Genomic DNA, 21,860 nt, shown 5'->3' with positions numbered 1-21,860 from the left:
GCAACGTTGAACGTGGTGCTGTGATTAGCCTCTCCATAAATTCAAAGGTATATATATATATATATATATATATAATTTTCTTCATACATCCTTCATCTCCACTTTATCCATCTACTATCTGTTTAGATCTATTCACTTTTCTATAGCTGCCGGAGTATTGATTTTCTACAGCTGTCTCTCAACATCTACGCGGCAATAGAACAATCTGTATGTACCTCCCGTTTTGTTTGGATCTCCGGCTGTCTGCAAGTGCATTTGGTGTGGGCAAAGATCCAGCTGAGAGACAGATTTGATGTCTCTCAGGAGATCGCGCGAAGGAGAAAATGGATGCTGAGGCAGCCTTCGCCGCTTTAGAGGATAAGAGGAACAGCGGGAGAATGGCGGTGAGAGGCCGCGGCCCTTCCGAAGCAGAGCGATCCTTTTTTCAGATGCCAAGAACGTCTCTCGTGACGGACGACTTTTCAGGCTAAAGTTGTGGTTTTCAGTGCATGCGTCAGTCCATGCCGCAGTGGACAGACACCCGATGTCTCAACAGCGGCTTTGCGGCTGTTCCACGAGGAAGTTCTTCCACCGGTTTGTACGCACGAGGGGACTCCGTGGTCAACGCATGCGTCCATAAAAGGCGCTTGAGATCCCGAGCTTCTTCGCCAAGTTGTTTGGCCTACGAAAAGGTTGTCGCGTCTCACTTGCCTAAATCCAAGACACCTCAACAGACGGCCCGACTTCCCACGGCCCTCTCACTTTACAGGACGGTCGAAAGAAGCTCACCCGTACTCCGTTCTGTGAACCCACAACCTGAAAAATACTAGTTTTATTTATACTTCTAGAAATCTCTTCCTCGTTTTCTCCATTTCCACACACACATATACATGAGTTGATAAAAACATACACGTATACACCGACGCCTCTTTGACAACAGGCATGCTCGTCAATGTTTCGCCTCTGCAAGTCTTTCGGAAACAGCTAGAGGGAACAAGCGTTCTTCTGTCTTCGTCATCCTCGCCTCGTTCATCTGACAGACGCCCTCGCTCTTCTGTCAAATAGGAAGCCGCAAGTGTTTCTTCAACTCGCGCAGAATCGTCTGTCTGCGACCTGCATTTGAGAAAGAAAAGTCCCCACGGAAAAGGAAACAGAAACCTTTTTCAACCGAAAGCGAAAACGAGAGGACCTAACAGCTTCTGGTCGAGCGGAAACGCCCACACAAAAAGGCGACTCCTTTCGCTCCGAAAACTTCTTCTTCATCTCTTGCTCACGGCCTGTCTACCGTTCTCTCTGTGCCACCGTGTCTTGCATTCCTTGAGTGCGTTTCTCGTCGCTTTGCGAGCGTCTGTCCCTGCGGCAGGCTTGTTTTTTCGACTTGAAAACTCACCTCCGCGCGCGACACTCCATTCGCAGGGCCTGTCCATCCACACCGCAAGAATTCGCTGCATCTCGTCGCGATCGAACGGCGACAGTCTCTCTCTCTGCACGCACCAAAGACAGACCTGCGGACCAGATTTCCGCGGCGCCGATCTCTGTCTCGGGGGACAACCTGACCGTCGCCGCCAGGCAACCAGGTACGCCCCGATCGAAATTGTTTGACGGGCAGGAAGACAGAACCACCGCAACTCGACGCTGCCACAGTGCCTCACCGGCAGCACAAGTGCCTCTGCATGCACCGAGCCTCGAAATTCTTTTTTATCAACCGAAGGCGGACACAACACAGGGTCTCAAAAGCGTCTGCAGGCGACTACCAAAATCTTGCCCGAGAAGCAGGAAGGCGAACGCCGACAAGAAGGGAGAGACGAAAGTCGAAAATAGATTCGAAAGGATTGACGAACGAATCACCAGGCACTCGCAGACAAATCGACAGCAGCAGGCTGCTGCCGGCACGCTACGAACTCCGACAGGACCTCTGGAGATCCAAAAAAACCAAACAACGTCCACGACGAGACAGAGAACAGAGCGGGAAGAGCCCTGTCGACTCCAGATAAGCACTGATGCCTGCTGACGTCTAACGGAGACATATGTTTGCTCTCGTAACCCAAAGCGGACAATACATGCAAAGGAGAACGGCGCGAACAACGGAGAAGTTTGCCTCATTGAGGACGCGAGAGGCCCAACAAGAAAAAACGAACAGAAAAAACGAACAAGGAGAACGAACAAGAAGAACGAACAAGAAGAACGAACAAGAAGAACGACCAAGAAGAACGAAAGACACGGACGCTTGCCGGAAGGAAACCACTTTGAAAAGCAAAAATGAAACGGGAGATGCGACGAATGCAGAACGTACATAGACGGCGATGAGGCGATTCTGCAGGTCCAGTTGAAGCCTGTAGGCCTCCTCCACCTCTGCCGCAAAAGCGCCTGAACAGAAAACGAAAATGTCACACACATTGCATTTTCTGCCCAGTGGTTCACGTCAGAAACGAGCATGCAGGCGAAACAAATTGGAACATGGTTGCATGCGTATTCGCTTTATTTAATGCAAGGATTTGTGTTTTTACTGCGAAACTTCCTCGAAAAAGCCCAGTCTGCGACAGAGACGTCCTCAACGTCGCTTCTGTCGCCATTCTCGGAGACTGAAAAACGCGTATCACCTTTGTGCTTCTCTGTTTTTCCCCTCTCCCTCTTTTTCTCTGCGGATGTACGTCATCAACCTACTCTCATAGAGCTTCCTATATAAAGAATTGCATGTATGGATTTGTCTCGCTCTTTTTATGAGCATACCTCTCCATACACCTCTAGGAGCAAGTGCATAGATATACTGCCACACTGGACTGGTAGAGACAGCTAAAAATGCTGGATCTCAGTACCATGCAACGTACCTAAACAGATGCAAATCAATGGAATTCAAATGTACATCGTCTGAATGTCTAGGCCGCCACTGAACGTAGACAATATCCGCGCACGTATGAGCACATATATATATATATATATATATATATATACATATATATATATGCATATGTATACCTGTAGGAAGCACATGTAATCTAAGTATACTTGTGTATATCCAAAACGTAGAGAATACATTTATATATATCAGAAAGAAGCACAGGTGTGCATCGTGTGTCACGGCAGCCGCAAAACGGTGATAAAACAGGCTCTTCATGTAGCAACTAGGTCTAGGTACCTTCGTTGCCTTGGTATTTCTCACCGATTTCTTCGAGGAAGAGAGTCTCCGGCGCAGGAGAAAGCGGCGCCGTACCACGGGCGGAGGCTCTTTTCCCTTGACTGCTTTGTCCTGAACTTGCAGAAGGAAACTGAGAACTTCGACTGACCGCAGAAGATGGCTTCCGGGACGCGCCCTTGGAAGCGGCGACTAACTGCCGGGCACACTCTGCAATTTCTGCATGCGTAAGCGCCTGAGTAACACAGAAAGAAACGAAACGCACAAGCATGCTGTGAATGCGAGATGGACAACGCAGCGCTCGAACGCGATCCCAGTGGACGAATTGAGTACATGTGCATCCTTTCTAGCTATCTTATATACATATATATACATATACCCATGCATCGAAATCTACAGATATCCATATCTATGAATATTCACCGGTCTACAATTACCTATGTGTGACTCTCTGTATCTACCTACATCTATATCTAACCATATACATATCCGTCTGTTTGTCTAACTGTATTTGTGCATGTACCTCTATTCCGATCTATGTATATCTCTCTCTGTATCTCCCTATATTCATCTATATCTCTTTATATATCTATGCACCTATATCTAGCGATGTCTGCCTATACGCTTCTGTCGCTGTCGGTCTTCTTCGCTCTGCAAATGCATGTCACTCTGTAGGGTGAAAAAGACGCTCTTCCATCTCTACGCCACTGCTCTTGAGTCTGCGCTACTCGCAGGGAGTCCAGCCTGTTCGAATCTGGTCTTTGCCAGCAACTCGGACTGTTTGTTTCTTCCTCACCAAGTCGCGGTGATGGCGGAGAACCTGCTGATGCACAGCGTCTTCTCGCTGCTTGTGGCCGAAAAGGATCTTCTCTCTAGCCTGTAGAAGACGCGGATCGAAGGCAGGCAGAGCGCGTATCCGTTTGAAGGAGGAAACGCGAGACACGGAGTGAGGTAAAAATCATGAAAAACCTGCATCTGCCTTGGGCGAAAACCTGTGAAAGAAAACGGAACGCCTTCGAGGAGACAGTCGACTGACGCCAGAGCATAAACGCTTCCACTCGCCTTCGCCGAGGACGGGGAAGAACCGAAAGAAGAGAAACCACGCAGAGAAACTCGAACGAGAGAGCAGTCGAAAGAGAAAAACGCGAAGAGAGGGAGAGAAGACAAACGCGAGTCTCTATGGAGACTGGAAATGCAAAGACGCCTGCGAAAGTGGGTCCTCCTACACAGAAAATCGGCAATTCAAACACAAACACAGCTGAGAGGAGTCGAAGAGGACTCGAAGAAGCCGCGCATGTACAGAACGCCCAACCGCAACAGACAGAGCAGCAGCACAAAAAAAATAAAATGCTACAAACAAGACGCAGCTTTCACCATGCTTCCTCTCTCATATTCCCTGCCTCCGATGGATGTACATATCTATCTACCTACCATTCAACAACGCTATCTATCCATCTATCTGCCTAGATATTTATCTATATCTATCTTTATCTACAGCTGTCTGCTGTCATGCTTTTCAACTCCATATCTGTCTCTTTATGTGTCTACGCATCTCTCCTGTGAACCAGTCCGCTTTTTCCCCTACAGATATATATATATATATATATATATATATATACGTATATATCAATATCTATGTATATCTATGCAGGTACAGATCGGTCTATTAACTCCGTAGGCATGTATTCCATTTATATGCCTGTCGTTGCATGCATACCGGTGTGGGTGTTGTCGGCTACTCGTTCTTTCCTTATCTGCGATCATTTACATCTTTATTAGAGACTTGACACTGGTCTAATGAGGGATGGCGTTTTCGGCGCATGCACCCGTGCAGATGACACTGAAGAATGGAGGAGAAGGAGAAATCGTTTGACGAGGCAGCAGAAGGCAGGTGGGCGAAACAGACAAGGCGAGAAGGACGAGACGCAAAGAAGAACGCTGAAGATGCACCAGAGAAATTGAGGGCGTTCTTACAGACGCATCCGTCTGCAGCGTGACGAGAAAGTCTCCTAGCAGAAATCTGGGAATAGGCGCAGACAAAAGTAGGCAAACGCACGAGAAAACTGGCATTTACTTTCAAAGGAAGCAAACAACGAATCGAATCGTGACGAAAAAAATATCTCTCGGAAGCTGCAAGTGGCAAACCGTGTACGTACACCTCAGCTGAATGTTGGGTATACACTCACCTACCTAGTTACATATAGAAATATATGTATGGATATATATATATATATATATGCATGTATATGCATAGATACAGAACCACAAGTGTGTATATCGTGATTTATGAGATGTACAAATTTCTTTTTCTACACACAGGCATTGAGAGAAACGCACCTATTTTGCAAGATGTACAAAGAAAACCGGACGGGTGCGGATTCATCGCTTTACTCATCCATACACATCTTTCTCCATACACACATGGATATATACATACGTGTAAACAGACATATATATATGTATATATATATATATATATATATGTTTTTATACATATTTATACGTATATATATATGTATGTATATATGTATATATATATATATGTTTTTATACATATTTATACGTATATATATATATATATATATATATATATATATATGTATGTATATATGTATATATATATATATATATACGTATATCTATATACAGATAGATCAAGGAAAAAAGTGTAGTCCTGCGACTGATGGAGGTCTTGAGAGTGTTGCTGAACGCATTTTCATGTTTCCGTCTGTGAAGGAATGATGGCAGTGAGATGCTTTGAAGTGAAGTTGAGGTGCTCAACGAAAAGAGAGCTCACTGGCGGTCAACGAGGAGATTGAGAGCCTCGTTCACAGAGGCTCCGGCCTGGTCTTGGAGAATTGTCCACTTTTCAAGAGACCGCAGAAGACGCAAAAGAAAGGCTGCCATGTAGACCCGCTGGGGAGTGGAACTCGCGTAGAAAAATGATTAGAAAGAGACGAGCGACACGGGGGAGAACAACAGAGGGAAGAACAGTGAGAAGAAAGACGAGGAGAAAAGAAAGAGAAGAAAGAGGAGAGGAGATGGACTGAAGACTCGAGGGGGAAGACAGAGAGCAAGTAAGGGAGGTTGAGGAAGAGAGAAACAGGCGGCGACGGGGGCGAAAGCTGCGAGAGAAACGCTGAAAAAGACGGCGGTGAAGAGGAGGGAGTTGGACAGAGAGGGAGGAAGAAAAGAGGAGAAGAAAGACTGAAGACTCGAGGGAGGATTGGAGAAATGGTGTGACGAAAAAGGTCTGTGGAAAGGAGAAAAATCCGAGACACGAAGGAGAGATGCGAAACACACAAAGAGTGACGCGGAGAAGAGCTCAAGAGCAGACTCAAGATCTGCCGGTGGAATGGGGGTGAAAAAACGGAGACGACATTTTCTTAGGAGGCAGAGAGAGACGCCGAAGAGGGAAATGGAATCGCATGATTCCTCGAAACAGAGAAAAACCGCCTTTCAAAGGAACTTCTTTTGCCGGCGTCATCGACTTGGAGTCTCTTCCGGCGCCGGTGTGCTCTCCTGCCGCATGCGCAGAGAGAGAGAGGGTCTTCTTTTCTGTGCTCGGCGCAGAAGTGCAGTTCGCCGCTTGACAAGACGGAGGCCGACTCGAGTTGGATCGGGGAATATCTTCTCTGAAAAGATCTGGTTTTAGCTCAAACGATCTTTTCAGAATTCGCGATGAAGAGAGCGCTGAATTGGGGAGTGAATACACCTGCCGTTTGCGTCGTTTTCTCGCTGTTCTCTCCGGTTGTGCCTCGCCTCCACGCGAGTCTGTCTCTCTCTGGAACTGTCTGAGTTTTGACTGGTTGACTGGAGAACGAAGAAATGGAAGGTTGCCTTAGGGTCGATTTCTCCTTCGATTTCTTCCCCTCTCTCCCTTCTCTCGTCCTTCTGCGAGCCTCGATCTCCCTCTCTCACTGACTCGCTTGTCTTCTTCTACAAGACAAGACCGGTGGGTGAGTGTCGCTGCGTTGCGCGCTTCGTCTTTTGTTTTGTCGCCAGGTATTCCATCCTTCCGTGAGTTCTCTGTTTCCCTCAGCTGAGACTCCATCTCCATCCCTGGCTTTCCTTCTTGTTCCCTCTTGGCTTCTTCCCCTCCACTCTCCTCGATCTTTCTCGTTTCCTCGTCGCACTTTTTCTCGGGCGTCCTCTGAGTCATCTGCTTTGTTCGCCGAGCTTCTTCTTTCTTCTTCGCGGCTTCTCCGCATTGCTTCGACGAAATGTAGATATAAGATTGGAAATGGTTCCGAGAAGATTCTACGTCCTGGACCTTTGCATCTCCTCAAAGTTACACCACGTTTACTGGCAAATACGTAACTAGAGAGCTAGACGTTCCCTGATTAAAGAAACACAAGAAGATAGCCCCCTTCCTCCGCTTTTCTCTCTTGTCTCCTCTCGGGGATCGTTCTTGCGACGCGCTGAGGAGCGACGGAGAGCGGACGCTTGTTTACGAGAGGACAAACATGGAAAGGAGAGGAAAAACGAAGAACTCGAGGCGGATCGATCCGGAAAACTCTTCGTCTTGAAAACACAGAAACATGGAGCATTCAAATGCTTCGTCTCGACGCCCTTCCTCTTCCGCCAGCCTCCCCATGCTCGACACCGTAAGTCTCTTTCTATCCGTCTCATGGAACCTTCTTGATTTCTCTGGTAATCTTCTTCCTTTTTTCTTCGGTGTCCACGTTCGTCCTTTCTGATGCGGTGACGTCTTCCCTTTCTTCTTGCTCTGCACATCGCGGTGCTTCCTTTGTTGGCACTGTCGTCCTCATCCTCGGCAGCTGGCTCCTTGATCGCCCCCGCAACTTCCAAAAGTGACTCTTTCGCCTCCAACTAACTCATAACCAGTCGAATTAGATGAGTTTCTGAACCAAGTAGAATGTCTCCTCAGAAGCGATCCAGTCGCTCGCGGAAGGAGTTCTTCCCCCTCTCTGTCCTGCGCTTCCCCGCTGTCTTTCGCTCCTTCCCCAGACTTGCCTGTTATGCTTCCCTCGCTGTGTTTTCTCTCCTCTCTTTGTCGCTGCTCTCTGCAGAGACAGGAGAGAGCACCTCACAGACGAGAGACTCTCTTTTCCTGCGACTGCCTCTTGTGTTTTCTTCGCTTTTTCTCTTCGAAGCCTTTCTCCAGTCTCCTTAAAACCCTTTTTCTCTGTCTTCTTTCTCCCGCGCCTTTTCCATGTTTTTCACTTTGCCTAAAGTGTCATCTCGTTCTCGTCGCACTTGCCTCTCCAGAGACTCGCTTCTCTCCACCATGGACAACGACGCTCGCGCCGATCCTCAGAGAAGGAAACCGGCCCTCTTTGCCAAACTCTCGATCTTCACAACTCCGTACGCGGACAAGACGCAAAAACGCAGCCGCCGAGACGCAAGGATATACATCGAATTCAACAACAGTAGCATCGACGTCCCTGTCTACCGATAGATATCTCTGTGAATCGCGACCTCTCTTCTACTTCTCTCCACGTCACTACCTCTGCTTGCATCTCCACTGTGTACCAATCCGTCTGGATCTATGTCCCTGGCTATATCTCTCTATCTGTATCTCTCGATCTATATCCATCTGTGTAAATCCATCTGTCTACTTACCTTCCTATCTACTTCTGTCTGCCTGTGTGTCTGTCTGTGTGAAGTTTTCCGTCTCAGAGTGTCTGACTTTTCGAACAAACTGCGGTGCATACACAGAGGGAGAATGGCATCTGTTTTTTGTGTTTGCGCGCTCGACGTTTCCGCCGGTGCCTTCGGCGTATCTGCTGTCGCAATCTCCTGTTGTCGCTGCAGAGGCCTCCGCCGCGAGAGCATGCAGCTGCAGAAACGCGCAAGCGACTCGCTAAAATGGACAGACAAAAGGTCGTTGAAAATGTATTGAAGAGCATTGACCTCTCGCAACTGGAAGATATTCAAGAGGCCTTTTACGCTGCCGACAACCGCGTTTCTGTCGACGAAGTAGGCGTTTGGCATCTCGCTTTTCTCTCATTTCTCGCCTTGTGTCTCTCGATTCTTTGTCGCCTGCCTGCATCGAACGCGGGGGCTTCCTGGTCGGCGGATGCTGTGTCAGGTTTCTCTCCACGATCTTTTGTTCCTCGTTTCAATTCCTAAGCCTGTGACGTTCGCCTCGCTCTCCGCCACAGGACCTTCTGCATGCACCACAGAGAGAGTGCGGCGCCTTCCCGGCTTCGCGTCTTTCAGGCCTCTCTTTGCCCTTCCAGATACTTACCTCGCCATGGCTCCTCGCGTATCTTCATTCGCGTCGTTCTATTCCTGTGTCTCCTCTCTCGTTGTCGTTTTTTGCTGCGTTTTCCTCTGCGCCGCTTGGTCGTTTCCGTTCTCACTTCGCCTCCCTCGACTTCTCCCGCCTCTTCTTCTTTCTCTCGAGTCTCCACTCTGTCCGGTTTTGCGTCTCCGTCTCCTTCGTCTCCACGCCAGCCGCTGCCTCGCGCGTCTTTCGCGCCGGTTCGTTCTCTCGAGACTCCGCGTCTCCGCCGTCTCCTGTCGGTTGCTCAGGTCGTCGAGCTTCTCTTGACTCACGTGGACGCCTGGCCTCGAGGCGACGAGACCTCTGAGCGAGGAGAAATCGCGCATCGCTTGTCTCGCCCCGGCGCCGCTTCGTCTCCCAGTCAAGGTGCTTCGTTGGCGGACTTCGCCTTTTCGCCTATCGACTGTCGCGTCTCTTCGACGCATGCGTCGCGATGCTCCGACAGAGAAGTACGAAACTCGACACCGAGCTCGCCACACACACTCGAGCTGAGGTGTACGTAAGAAAGACGTAAGCCGCAAGGCAACGAAGGAAGCAGAGAACCGGCGGGATGCGGCGCCGCGAAGGAATCTGCGTTTCGTATCTTCGTTTCCCTGCAACAAATATGTGGAGGTGGAGCGAAACGGTGCCGGTGAGCAAGAGAAAAGGAACAAGTGCGACAGAGTCTGGCGGCTGTCTTGACAACAGAGCGCGAGCGACGTCTGCAGAAGAGAAAACGACCTCATCTCGCTTCTCTCCTCTTCACTCTTCCATCTGCCTCATGCTGCCCGGGGTGCTCTCGGATCTTTGCTTTTTCCCGATTCACTTTTCCTTCTTGTAACGCGTTTTTTCTGTTTGCTCTTCTGCCTCGTTCTCTCACCCTGTTCTTTCTTTTCTCCTATTTTCTCTCCGTGCGTCGCGTTTCTGTTCTCTCTCCTGCACTGGCTGGTTTCCTTCTCTCTCGCTTTGTCGTCTGCCTGCTGCTCCTCTTTTCTATCATCCTCGTTTTCCTCTCTTGTTGTCGAGGCTTTGTGTCTCTGCGTCAGCCTGGCGGAACTTGTGCGGACGCAGTTGGCGACTCGGAGGTGAGTCCACCTGGCTCCTGAGAGCCGCGGGAGCCGCTTTAGGAGGTTTGATCACTCAAAACGTTTGGATCTACTCCTCGCGAATGCGAGTTTCAAACATCGGCAGGAAACTCGCGTCTATACAACGCGATATGCGAGAGGCGTTTTGACCGTTGGCCATTTCGAAAAGTTGACGGACAGAGGCGAAGAGCTCGAGGAGCGTCCTTGCGCATTTCCATCGGTCCTTCTCCCCGACCGTCGAGCCACCCGACTGATCGACGCACACACAAACAGAGAGTGAAACATGAGCAGGCCTTGGTGTGTTTGTTCTTCCTTTCCTGGATTTGAGGCAGGACGAGCAGGAGCATGCATCTTACACTGCAGTTGAGTTTCTCTCTGTGGCTTCGTAGTTGCACTGCCCTTTGCACTTTCAGTACTTGCAGGTCTCACTCGCGCGTTCAGTTGAGGCTCCGCAGTCCACAGTCCCCTATTCGAGTCCAGTTGCGTTTGAGGAGAAAGGCGTTTTTGTCTGCTGCCTCGCCGACAGGGCGATCGTGGACTCGAGGCAAGAGGAAATCTTTTCTCTTCTTTCTCTTTTGACGTTGTGAAACGCGTCAGTTCTGCCCGGCGTTCCCTCAACTGTGCAAAGCGAGTCCGGTGAAGCCTCGCAGCAGGAGAGGAGAGCGGGTCTGAAAGCGAGTCCAGCGTCTGGAGAGAACGTCGAGCTTCGCCAGTTCGTTCTTTGCCAGTGTGGAGCGATGCCCTTGTCTGCAAGGTATCAAACGCCTTCCACGTTTAGCGCATGCACTCGTTTTTCCCGCGCGTCCTGTAGGATCCGGCCAGTTCATCGGAGAAATCAACTAAGGCGCAGGTCGCGTCGAGTCCTCCGGCGGCGAGAGGAGACCACGACGTTTTCTCGTACCTTTCTCAACTCCTCACAACCGAGAGCGCGGAAGGCGACGTCGCCAGCGAGAAGAGGCTCAAGCGAATGCCGTCTTGGTTGAAAGAGCGAAGCGCGCGTGAGTTGCGTTTCTCCTCGCCTTCTAGCGAGAGCAGCGGAAAGGTCTGTCGCTCCTCGGAACGCAAGTTCTGTCGGAGAGACGGACGCCGCAAAGAAAGAACCAGAGAAGGGTGGTACATGAAGTCGACCTGAGGACGGAAGTTAAAAAAAAAACGCAAAGATTTGCGTACTAGTGTGCGCGACCGTCTCTGCAGTTCCAGCCATTGAAAACCGGCGAGACTGGAGAGCTGGAGGCGTGAGAGGAAACAGAAAGGACGAAAAGTGAAGACGCGGCGTCCGCAAGACGTTAAAAACGGAACGAAGAGCTTCAAATGGACTTGCGCCTTGCCATGGATCGAGAAAAAACCAACAGACATTCTTCTGCGCCTTCCTCTTTGTCGCGCAGTCGTCCACGAAGAGGGAAAGACGACAGAAGGAGACGAAACGAGAAAGCGTCGAAAACGCGCCTTTGAAGACACTCATGAATTGCTTCGCCTCCGATACGTCTACGCTTCTCTCTCCCTCGACCGCTCTCTCCCTCTCTTTTCTCTCTGTCTCTTTCTCTCTTCTCTCTCATCTCCTTTTCTTCTCCCTCTCTGTCTCGTGGATGTCTCCTTGGATCTGGTGTTTCCTTTAAAAGAGCGACAGACTGGAGGATTGTGCATCCTTCATCTCGCGTCTTGCCTTCCCAGCGTCGTCCGTTGGGAGGTTCCTCCGCATCGTTGCGTCGCTTGCGCTTTGTCCTTCTGTTGGCAGGTCACGAAGAAATGACAGCGCTGCTGATCGACGCGTTCTCGGCCATCGACATCGGCGGTGCAGGAGTCATTTCTTGGGAAGTAAGAACTTCCGATCGCAAAAGGAGAGAGAAGGACCTGGCAATCGCGATCAAAAATCGCGGTTCTCGGTTGCGAGTCTCAGCACTGCGCCGAAACGGTCTAACAGACGCACCTGGCGAGAAGAGGGAGAAGACAAAGTATAAACTCGAAACATTTCTTACAAGCAAAGCGAAATCTGAGCCAACCTGGAAACAGCTGCGCTCACCTTGTCATCTCTCGCATCTTCTCTCTTTTCGTCAAGTCTTGCCTTACTCGGAGACTCACCTCAATTCTGCTGTGTGCATGTGAAGGCACACGCACCTATATATATATATATATATATATGTATATATATTTATATGTATATATATGTCTATATATGTCTATATATGCCTATATATATATGTCTATATATGTCTATATATATATATATATATGAGTGTGGAGAGAAGGAAAGTTGTGCGTAGGAATTGCGTGACGCTTGGTTCTCTTTCACTAGTTCCGGCATTTGTTGGAGTCGAGTTTCCGAGTGGTTCTGTCTTGGTTTGTTTCTTTGGATTTCTCTCTCTCCTTGGTGCCTCATTCTGTTTCCTTCCGGTTTCTGTTTTCTCTCGCTTCTTTCTCTGCGTTTCCGCTCTTTCGTTCTTCGTGTGCAGGCATTTGCAAATGCCCTTGTCGATCAAGGAGCCGACCACTCTGGCAGGTAGGGGCGCCTCGACCTTGGTTTGGTTACTTGTGGGGAAGTCGTTTTTCCTCGGCAGTTGGCCTGCGACTCTGTCCTCCTTCTCGCTTCTCTTCCCCGTTGCCAGACGCATGCAGGCCTGAGAGAAAGATAGCGAAACTTGCCTCTGGACAGAACGAACTGGACTGCACTGACGCAGGAGCCATCGAAAAGGCGAATGCAAACCTCGATAACGTTTTCCTGTTGTTTCTTCCTCGTTCTTCACCTGTCTGCTTCCCTCACCCGTGAGCCTTTTGCCGCGCGTTCTAGAGCTCGAAGCACTGCACAATTGTCGAGTCGATTTCTTCGTTCTAACGCAGCGTTTTCTCCATTCGTCTGCCTTCGACTTGAGTGGAACTGCTTCGTTGCTGTCTCCCTGCGACGCCGCCTCATCTTCTTCTGTGTCGCCGGCTTCTCTCATCTTTTGACTGTCCTCTCTTCGCCGCGTTCCCCGCTTTCTTCCTCTGATGCTGTCTTGTTCATTTCTCCTCCTTCTCTCCGTGTCTGCTGCGCCTTCGGGTGGTGTTTTCTCTCTCTGTCTTTTTTGTCTCTCTTTTCCTCAAGCTTCGTCGCCTTGGGAACGCCGTCGCTTCCTTTGTTTCTGCTTTGCAGCTCCTCCAACGCGAGTGACGCAGCGCAGGTGACTCCACCAGTTTGCCTCTCCACTTTCTTTGCTGATGTTCAGTGCTGAGGGAGTCAACTGGCCCCCCGCTCATCTCTTTTCGTCATGAGTTTCCCCTTCCCCGCTCTCAGCGAAGCAGCTTGTCCTCTCGTTTCTTGCAGTCACTCTGCTCACCTTTAGACTCCTGCTCTCACATCGTCCTTGTGCAGCCTTCACAAAACATATCCCCAGACACTGCGCTGTCCAGTCGATGCTGGGGACCGCCTCTGTACTTGGAGGTACCCGTGAGGCATTTTCGCTACGTAGAGACGCGCGTCCTTAGGTCTCCGTGTCTCACAGGAGCGCCTGCGTTCCACCACACCGCTGCATGCAGCCCAGAGCCTCACACCTGATTCACGAGTATGGATGAACAGCAAGATTCTCTCCTCAGTGTCGTCTCGCTGAAGCAGCTGTTTGGACGCTGCACCTGCCTCGGTTCGGCCTGCGCCTCTGTTCGCTTTAGTATCGCTTCGCAGGATCGAAAACGCTAACGAATAGCCATGACCGCATTGAGAAGTGAGTATCTGGACAGACAAAAGAAACAAGACTTTTGCTTCGCCTATCGGCTTGCGTGCAATTGCCATATGTCTATCCATCCCGCATGCACAGCTGAAAAGAGTTCTCCTCGATAGATGAAGAAACGGACGCCTACCTCTCTCGATGCATACAACCATCTTTACGCGGTTGCCGGTTTACCTTCAACGCACGTTCTCCCCACAGAAATGCGCGCTTTTAGTGCTTTCAAAGCGATACATGCAGTTCACACACATAAATATATGTATATATATATATATATATAAATATATACATATATATATATATATATGTATATAGGCTTGTATATCTATGTTTGCCAGGACGTATGTAGATTCCAGATGTACAGACACATATATATATATATATATATATGTATATGTATATGGGAAGATTTGAATGACTGGTGGAAAAGATATAAGCACACATTCGTTTGTAGACCTGTGTGTATGGAGAGATGTGGAGGCTCTCGTGGTTCGCTGCTGTCAGTCCTGCTGCGGAGGAGCCTTTTTGCTTTTTCACTTCTGGTGGAGTCGCGCTCTGTCGGACTGAAACACTCGGAGACTCGAACTCTTTGCTTCCTTCTTGTTCTCTTAGGGTGTTGTATGTCGAGGAGATCGATCGACTCTTTTGTCTTTACTATAAGGCGAAGCAATTTTCTGTTGTCGAGCCCCATCACGTAAGACGCGTTTCCTTTTCTGAACGCTTCTGTCTCTGCGTCGCAGTGTCTCCTTTCTTCTCTGTTCACGGGTTGACTTTTCCTTGTGTTGTCTTGTCGCGGTAGCTGGTTTCTTCGGTCGCGTCTTCGGCTGACGCAGGCGTTTTCCTACCTTATTGTTCTCAAGAGAACTCCTTTTTTCTTTGCATGCGCTCTTCAGGGATCTTTAGACTTCACAGTTTCTGTCCCCTCTGGTGAGGACAATATCAGGTGATCAGAGAAACCAGGTTTCCTTTTCTTTCTCCTCATCGCTCATCTTTTCAGTCTGTTTTGCTTTCTTCTTGTTGCTCATCTTCTCAGCTGTTTTTGTGTTTTCGCTCTGATCTACTCTGCCTGCTTGGTTTTTCCTCTCTCCCAATTTTTGCTTGATTCGCTATTACCGATTCGTTTCCTCTGCCGCTCATCGTTCTCCTTTACTTCCGGTTGAGTCCTCGCTTCTTGCGTCCTCTCCCTCCACAGTTCTTCTTGACGCGTTTCCGTCTCCCTCGCACGCTGCTTCGTCCTGCTCTTCTCATCCCTTTCTCTCCTAACTTCGCCTTTGTCCGTATTTCTTTCGCTTCCAGGACCTCTTGTTGACCTCTGTTACATTCCCCCCTACTCGCAATTGGCTTCTGTAGGTAGGCGACGTTTTTTATGTTAAACAACGTTGCGAGGGATCCTCGGCGTCCGAGCAGGTCTTCTGACGAGACAGGCGTTCCGTGGTTTCTTTTCCATCTGTTCTCGCCCATTCCTGCGGCCCTCTTTTCTCCAACTTCTCCTCGTTTTTCTCCTCGCTGGCCGCGCCGTTTTGTGTTTGCTCCTTTGCATTTTTTTTCAGCTGCTCCTCCGTCTCCTCTCCCTTTTGCGTCTCGGCAGGGTGTTCGCGCCATGTTCGAGGAAGGCTTTGCGTTTTTGCCTCCTGTCTGTTCGTCCTTGGCACCCAGCTGTCTTGTCCTTTTGCCTCCCGGGGACCGCAACTCGGAGGTGTGTTGTCCTCTTGTCTGTCGTCGGCAGGAGGCTCCTCTCGGCCTCCCGCGTCCTTTTGCCGGAAAGAGCCATTCCGCGCTCTCTGTGTCAGCTGTTTCTCCCTCGCGTTCGAAACCGCAAATCTGCACTGAAAACCGAGACGCGGTGTGGACGATTTGCCTCATCTGCCATCAATGTGGCCGACCAAATCGAATGGTGTTCTGAAACTCTTCCCCCATCTTCTTCATCGAAGCGGTGGCTGGTCCCCTCCCGCGCAAACTGTGGCGTCTCGCGACTACTGAGCCGCAGCTTCGCTTCGGAGTTTTCCTTCGTTGCTGTGCTGTCCTTCCTCTCTGTGGGGCGGCGCAGACGCGCGCTCTGGAGTGTATCCCCTTTCGTTTCCTTCTTCGCGGTTCGCGATTCAGTGCTCTTCTCCCCCGTCGGTCGCGCCGACGCAGTTCTGCCCTGCCAGGGGCCTGTTTGTCTGCATTTCGTCTCCTCAGGAGCAGACAGATCTCTCAGACTCTGGACAAGCACCGCGGCGCCTTGCAAGGAGAAGGCTGCATGCAAGACCCAGCCGGCCTGTGTAGCGTTCTTTTCCAAGTCCGACGGCCTGCTAACGTGAGAAAAGAAACGCTTGAGAGCGATGTAGAACTCTTAAACGTCAGTCTGCTACGTCTCACCTCTCTGGCCGACGGCGCCTGGAGAGAGTAACGACAACGACGTCTTTCAGTGGAGGGAACGGCCTCATCGTCGGCGGCAGCGACGCTGCCGGCATGGGAGGTCGCGACAAGCCTTTGTTCCTGCAAGAGACTCCCCGCTTCTTTGACCGTTTCTTCAAAGAACTGTGCTCGTTTCTCTTGCGGTTTTTGATCTGTGAAATTCCACATTTCGACAAGATGTCAGCCGCTACCACTCCATTCGCTTCTACAGAGAAACACACAAAAAACGCACAGCGTTCTCAGACTCCGTTTCCAAAAGGGAGACGCCAGAGGACCTGTAGCATAGCCCTCTAGGACGCGCTGAGATAAACAGGCGCAACGCGCGTTTTCTTCGAGTGACGCTCCTGGTGTCGCTGGGGGGGGGACAGACTTTTGATTTTGATCTTCGTGAGGGATGCCGCTTCGGTTCGTGTGATGTCGGCCTAGCGCTCGCGTCGCTCTTTCTCCAGAGGAGAGCGAAGGCGCGGGACTCAGTGCCGACAGAGCGAAGGCGAAGCCTGAGGAGAGAGAGACGAAGAAGAACACCGGAGAAGAACAGGCAAAAGAAAGAAAGCGATGTACCTAGAATCCGATACACAAGAGGACTGACCGCGCTGCCGGCAACTCGAAGCCGACGAGAGAGCGAGGCCCCACAACTCAAGTTCCTTATGGATTGTCTCCAACTGTGCTTTCAGAGGAGGCATAGATGGAAGTGTCAGCCTGTGGGGTCTGCAGTCGATGAATCTTCGCCACACACAAATGGGTCATGATCGAGTTGTCAATGCTCTTCTTCCTCTGCCATGTGAGATCTTTCTCCTAGTCATCACCGCAGTCGCTCCCACCGCTTTCCAGATTTTGCTGTTTCATCTGCTCTTGGCGCTGCTTCTCCGTTTACCCTCCTCAGCCTCGTCGCCTCTGTTTCTTCTTCGTCGACTTTTACCCTCTCTCCGCTGGCAGTTTTTCTGCAAGCGCGAGCCGCTCACATACAACTATCCTTTCATATATATATATATATATATAGATATAGATATAGACGTTTCTTTATAAATAAACGCGAATTTCGATTCATCTCTAGATGCGTTTCTTCCTCTGTGTTCACACGCTTCCCTCTCCATAGTTGCTTGGACATGTTCTCTCTGCCTATGCGTACGCAGACAGAGGCGTCTGGAGGTAGGTGAACCCGCTGTCGACAGCGGTCCTTTCCGAATATGAGACTTGTTTCTCTGCCTTTCGTTACCGTTTTTCCTCTGTCAGACGACGACAATCTCTTTGCCTCTGCGTCGGCGGACACCGCGATTCTTATCTGGGACGCGACGCGCATGGCGCCTGTCCACGCACTCAAAGGACATCGAAAAAGCGTCTCTTCTCTCGCGTTCTCCGCAAACTACTCCTGTCTCCTCAGTGCCGGCCTCGACAAGGTGGGCGTCCTTCATTCTGGACAACGTCACGAACGCGACGTTCCTTCTGCTCTTCCCTGCACAGCGTCCGACGAGCTACACTCTCTCTGTCTCCACAACCTTCTCCAGACACACCAACGCCGAACTCTCTCTCCTCGCGTCGGACCCCAGGCCATTCACAGCTGCATCGGCGTTGGTGTCTTGTTCTCCGTCCTGTTCTCTTTCTTCTCCGTCTGGGCCTCCTTCGTCTCCGCGCATTTCACTGCGCCTCGCGCTTCGCCGTTTCCTTCCAGGATGCATTGGTTTGGAGCCAGTGCAACATGAACAAGGCCATCTATCACCTGCGAGGGCATCCCTACGCGCTGTGTGGAGTCGCCGTCGTCCCCAACACCCCGCAGGTTCTGACCGCGGACGCGTCCGGAGCCATCCGAGTCTGGGATCTGAGGAACTTCAGGTCTCTGCAGACCATCAGCAGCCGTAGGCAGAAGGCCGGCCGCGCGCCAACGCAGATCGAATCGTAGAACGCGTCGATGAACAGGAAGCGCAACCGTTAGAAGAGACAGACACTCCGTGCCATCCTCCGACAGTGCTCAAACTCGTAGTCGAGCGAAAGGGTGATTCCGAAAGGAAGTCGAACGCTCAAGAGGAGCCGAGGATCCGGTCGCTGGGAGAAGCGTTGTTGTCAAATATACGAAAAACGGCAACGCGTCGACTTTGCGAAGAAGGCGGTCGCGCGTGAGACAGAGACTCAAACGCGTAATGTGACATAGGAACCTGCACGCTTCACCAAACACACAAACAAACAACATCCACGTTCGAAAAATCCTGAAAGTTCGGTGAAGAACAGTGCACGAAGCGAAAGATAAAACTCATGGATACGCGAAAAACGGGTGAAGAAAACCAAGAGAAGAAAACACAGAAACTCGCAACCTGACCGTCCAGAAGATACAACAAGAAACAGACAAAGGCTCTGAGGTCGCCATGTTCTGGCACAAAAACCGGAAAACGATCCCTCAACTATGTCCCCAAAATCGCAGCCTGCTTTCGTCCTTGACGATGAAAAACTAAACATGCGAAAACGCAAGTATGCATGTAATTATGTGCACGTGCATATATATATATATATATATATATATACTTGTATACATATACATACATATATATACATGCATATATATATATATATATATATGCTTATATATGTATGTATATATATATATATATATATATGGACGCTCGTTTGCAAGTGCGTGTGCGCGTCTGTCAGTGTTTCGGTTTACAACTGCATGCACCTGCGTATATATATATATATATATATATATATATATATGTACACCAGCTGTCGTTTAAGACTCCACTGTGCAGTTGTATTCTCTCTTTCTCACTTTTGTATATTGATACGCGTCTTGATGTAAACAGGCGGTGCCTCTTCGTCACCCTGCTTCTTCCGCTTTTGCGTTTTCGATGCACTCTCTTCGCATTCAACTTCTGTTGTCTCGGCTTCCCTTAGGCATGTCCAGTTACGGAGAGATGAGTTCGTTCTGCGCGTTGCCTCCGCACAAAAGGTTCGCTTTCTTCCGTCTTTTTCGCGTTTTTTCTCCTCGCGGGATCTTCGTCTCCTGCGTTGATTTCGTGCAGTTTCCTTTCCTTTTTTCCAGTCGCTCCTCCCTCGTTTCTCGAGCTTTCTCAGGTCACCTCTTTTGTCGTCGCCGTCCCTGGAGTCATGCCCTCCTTCGCTCTCTCTCGCGCGCTTCTCTCTTTTGTCAGTGTGATCCGTCTGTTGTTTTCTGTCGCCCCCAGCTTCTCTGCATGTATCTTTCCAGCTCCCTCCTTCTCTTCTCCTTCTCTATCTACTTCTCTTTGGCACCCGAGTGCGGCATCGCCTTCTCTTCTTCTCACCGTCGGTTTCTTCAGCCTGTCCTTCCTGTCCTACCTCGCCTCATGTTCCCTGCCTACTGTATCATATTTCGTGCTGTCGCTTCTGTTATCGTTCTTTTCTTCTCGTTCCTCTCATGTCTCCACCTTATCGTCTTGTTTTCCTTCCCCCCCTCTTCTTCTCTTCTGCTTCTCATCCTTCTTCTCGTTTCGTTGTGTCTTCTTTGTGGATCTCCATCTTCCTTTACTTCGCTCTCCATGCCGCCGTTTTCGTCGTTTGCTTCCTTTCCAGAATCGCAACTGGGGGGACGCGTCTGGACTTTTACGAGTGGACTGGAGGCCAAAGCAGACCTGCATATTTCACAGACGTCGACGGATGCGGCGACGCGCTTTTCAGCGCCGAGGTGGATGCGATTTTGACAGCAGGAAGAGACAAAATTCAACTCTGGAGCCCCCAAACCGGCTTACCTGAAGATGTGCGTCGTCGCTTCGAGACAAAAGAACGAGACATCACTTGCCGCAAAGACAGAATTTTGAAAACGCCTTCACGAGGTTCATTTCAGTTGATTTACACACGTCACCATATGTCTATGTACATACATAAATGCATCTATCCACATATATATATATATATATATATACATGTCTATTTATATACACATATGTATTTATATATACATATCTATGTATATATACATATTCATTTATATATACATATCTATGTATATATACATATTCATTTATATATACATATATATTTATCTATATATATGTATTTATATATAAATATATATTTAAATATATTTACTCATACAGGGAGAGGCAGCTTTCGGGACGAGTTTGTGAGGTGGCTGTCTGGCGCAGAAGGCGCTTAGCCCCTTTGTCTTGCTTAATTTTCCATCGTTTCTTCTTTCTTCGCTTCTGCTTCTACACTGCACACTGCACAGCCACTGCAAATGCATTTTCCTGTCTAGACCGATATACATAGATGTCCGCAGAGCGAACAGATATATATATATATATATATATATATACATATATGTATGTATGTATGTATGAGAAAGCTTCGGTTTTGGATGTCTTGTTCACCGGTATGCACATGTTATTTCTTCGCAAGAACTGCCATCCAGATGATGACGAGGTCCAAGACCGCGGCATGCTCTTTCTGCATTTCCTTGTCGATTGAAGAGGCGCAAGACAGGGGGCCTCTCGCCTGTGTGCGCTTTTGTGTCTCGACAGACAAGCCATGCCTGTCCGCTAGAGTTTCGCGTCGTTCCTTTCTTTCTCCTTCCATCTTGTGGTTTCCAGGTTCTTCAAGGAGTACGCGACAGGGAGATCACGGCGATGAGCTTTGACATGCGCGCGCGGCTGCTGTACGTCGGCAGCGTCTCCCCTGGAAACTCTCGGCGTAGATGTGGACCAGCCTCTTCAGCTGTAAGCCGCGTTTCGAGACCGAAAGGAGGCGTCTCAGACAAGAGAAGCGAGTGACGAGTTGCAGGCGCAGGCGTCGACTCTGGTAGGCCAGTTGTCGCCTTCACAATCACGTCTTGAGGTCTAGCAGAGGAGACAAGAGGCGCTGTTTCGCCTTCGAGGAGAATGTCTCCGTGTCCAGGCCCGCAGGGAGAAGACACAAGCTCTTTTTTGCTTTTCAGCGAAGACAAACGCATCTCCTTTTGATAAGGCTGACCTCCCTCATCCTTGACTCGAGGCCGAGAAGGCGCAGGATGAACGGAGACACGGGACCAAGCGTCTGTCTCCGATGTCTCCTCTGAAGGCGAGTCTTCGAGCTCGGCGCCCGACACAAGAAGGTCATCGAAGTGCGACAGATTCTCCCAGCTGTACACGCAGGTCCACACCGAGTACGGTGCTGTCCGGCTACTCGGCTGCCACAGAGAAATCGCTCCCGCTGCAGAAAAAATGCGAATAAAAAGAAAAAGTCGAGAACGCAAAAGAGCGAACCTTCAAACCTATATGACCAGCATGCACAATATCGCATATATATATATATATATATATATATATATATATATATATGAAAATATGTATATATGTGTATGTATGTGTATATATGTGTACATGTGGGAT

General features: G+C 49.6%; 3 protein-coding genes across 3 annotated transcripts in view; 2 read left to right on the top strand and 1 right to left on the bottom strand.

Annotated features, from left to right (window-relative positions):
* Positions 1 to 391: 391 nt before the first annotated feature.
* TGME49_221900 (hypothetical protein) lies at positions 392 to 6,567 on the bottom strand. The gene is made up of 7 exons (XM_002369968.2): positions 5,910 to 6,567; positions 5,087 to 5,132; positions 3,909 to 3,989; positions 3,140 to 3,347; positions 2,273 to 2,346; positions 1,370 to 1,463; positions 392 to 1,092 (listed from the first exon to the last, which is right to left on the bottom strand). The coding sequence occupies exons 1-7, from the start codon at positions 6,017 to 6,019 to the stop codon at positions 1,037 to 1,039; spliced, it is 669 nt and encodes a 222-aa protein (XP_002370009.1). The 5' UTR covers positions 6,020 to 6,567; the 3' UTR covers positions 392 to 1,036.
* Positions 6,568 to 7,533: 966 nt separating this feature from the next.
* Positions 7,534 to 9,868, top strand: TGME49_221895 (hypothetical protein; the record flags this gene model as incomplete). The annotated part of the gene is made up of 4 exons (XM_018779945.1): positions 7,534 to 7,719; positions 8,345 to 8,440; positions 8,891 to 9,055; positions 9,614 to 9,868. The coding sequence occupies exons 1-4, from the start codon at positions 7,654 to 7,656 to the stop codon at positions 9,866 to 9,868; spliced, it is 582 nt and encodes a 193-aa protein (XP_018638292.1). The 5' UTR covers positions 7,534 to 7,653.
* Positions 9,869 to 9,922: 54 nt separating this feature from the next.
* Positions 9,923 to 21,860, top strand: part of TGME49_221890 (WD domain, G-beta repeat-containing protein) — a 14,995-nt gene continuing 3,057 nt past the window's right edge. Inside the window, exons 1-16 of the mRNA XM_018779944.1 lie at positions 9,923 to 9,996; positions 10,391 to 10,429; positions 11,241 to 11,427; positions 12,165 to 12,244; positions 12,880 to 12,926; positions 13,557 to 13,584; positions 14,069 to 14,121; positions 14,737 to 14,818; positions 15,018 to 15,051; positions 15,421 to 15,474; positions 16,306 to 16,423; positions 17,199 to 17,305; positions 17,758 to 17,921; positions 18,194 to 18,377; positions 19,411 to 19,465; positions 20,068 to 20,251. Coding sequence (XP_018638291.1) covers positions 9,970 to 9,996; positions 10,391 to 10,429; positions 11,241 to 11,427; positions 12,165 to 12,244; positions 12,880 to 12,926; positions 13,557 to 13,584; positions 14,069 to 14,121; positions 14,737 to 14,818; positions 15,018 to 15,051; positions 15,421 to 15,474; positions 16,306 to 16,423; positions 17,199 to 17,305; positions 17,758 to 17,921; positions 18,194 to 18,377; positions 19,411 to 19,465; positions 20,068 to 20,251 — 1,443 coding nt within the window. The 5' untranslated portion in view covers positions 9,923 to 9,969. The remainder of the gene's footprint in view (positions 9,997 to 10,390; positions 10,430 to 11,240; positions 11,428 to 12,164; positions 12,245 to 12,879; positions 12,927 to 13,556; positions 13,585 to 14,068; positions 14,122 to 14,736; positions 14,819 to 15,017; positions 15,052 to 15,420; positions 15,475 to 16,305; positions 16,424 to 17,198; positions 17,306 to 17,757; positions 17,922 to 18,193; positions 18,378 to 19,410; positions 19,466 to 20,067; positions 20,252 to 21,860) is intronic.

The sequence above is a fragment of the Toxoplasma gondii genome, chromosome II, assembly GCF_000006565.2.
Source record: "Toxoplasma gondii ME49 chromosome II, whole genome shotgun sequence".
In the NCBI taxonomy this organism is placed as follows: Eukaryota; Apicomplexa; class Conoidasida; order Eucoccidiorida; family Sarcocystidae; genus Toxoplasma; species Toxoplasma gondii.
The sequence above is the reverse complement of the archived record's forward strand: the minus strand, read 5'-3'. Positions and strand labels throughout refer to the sequence as shown.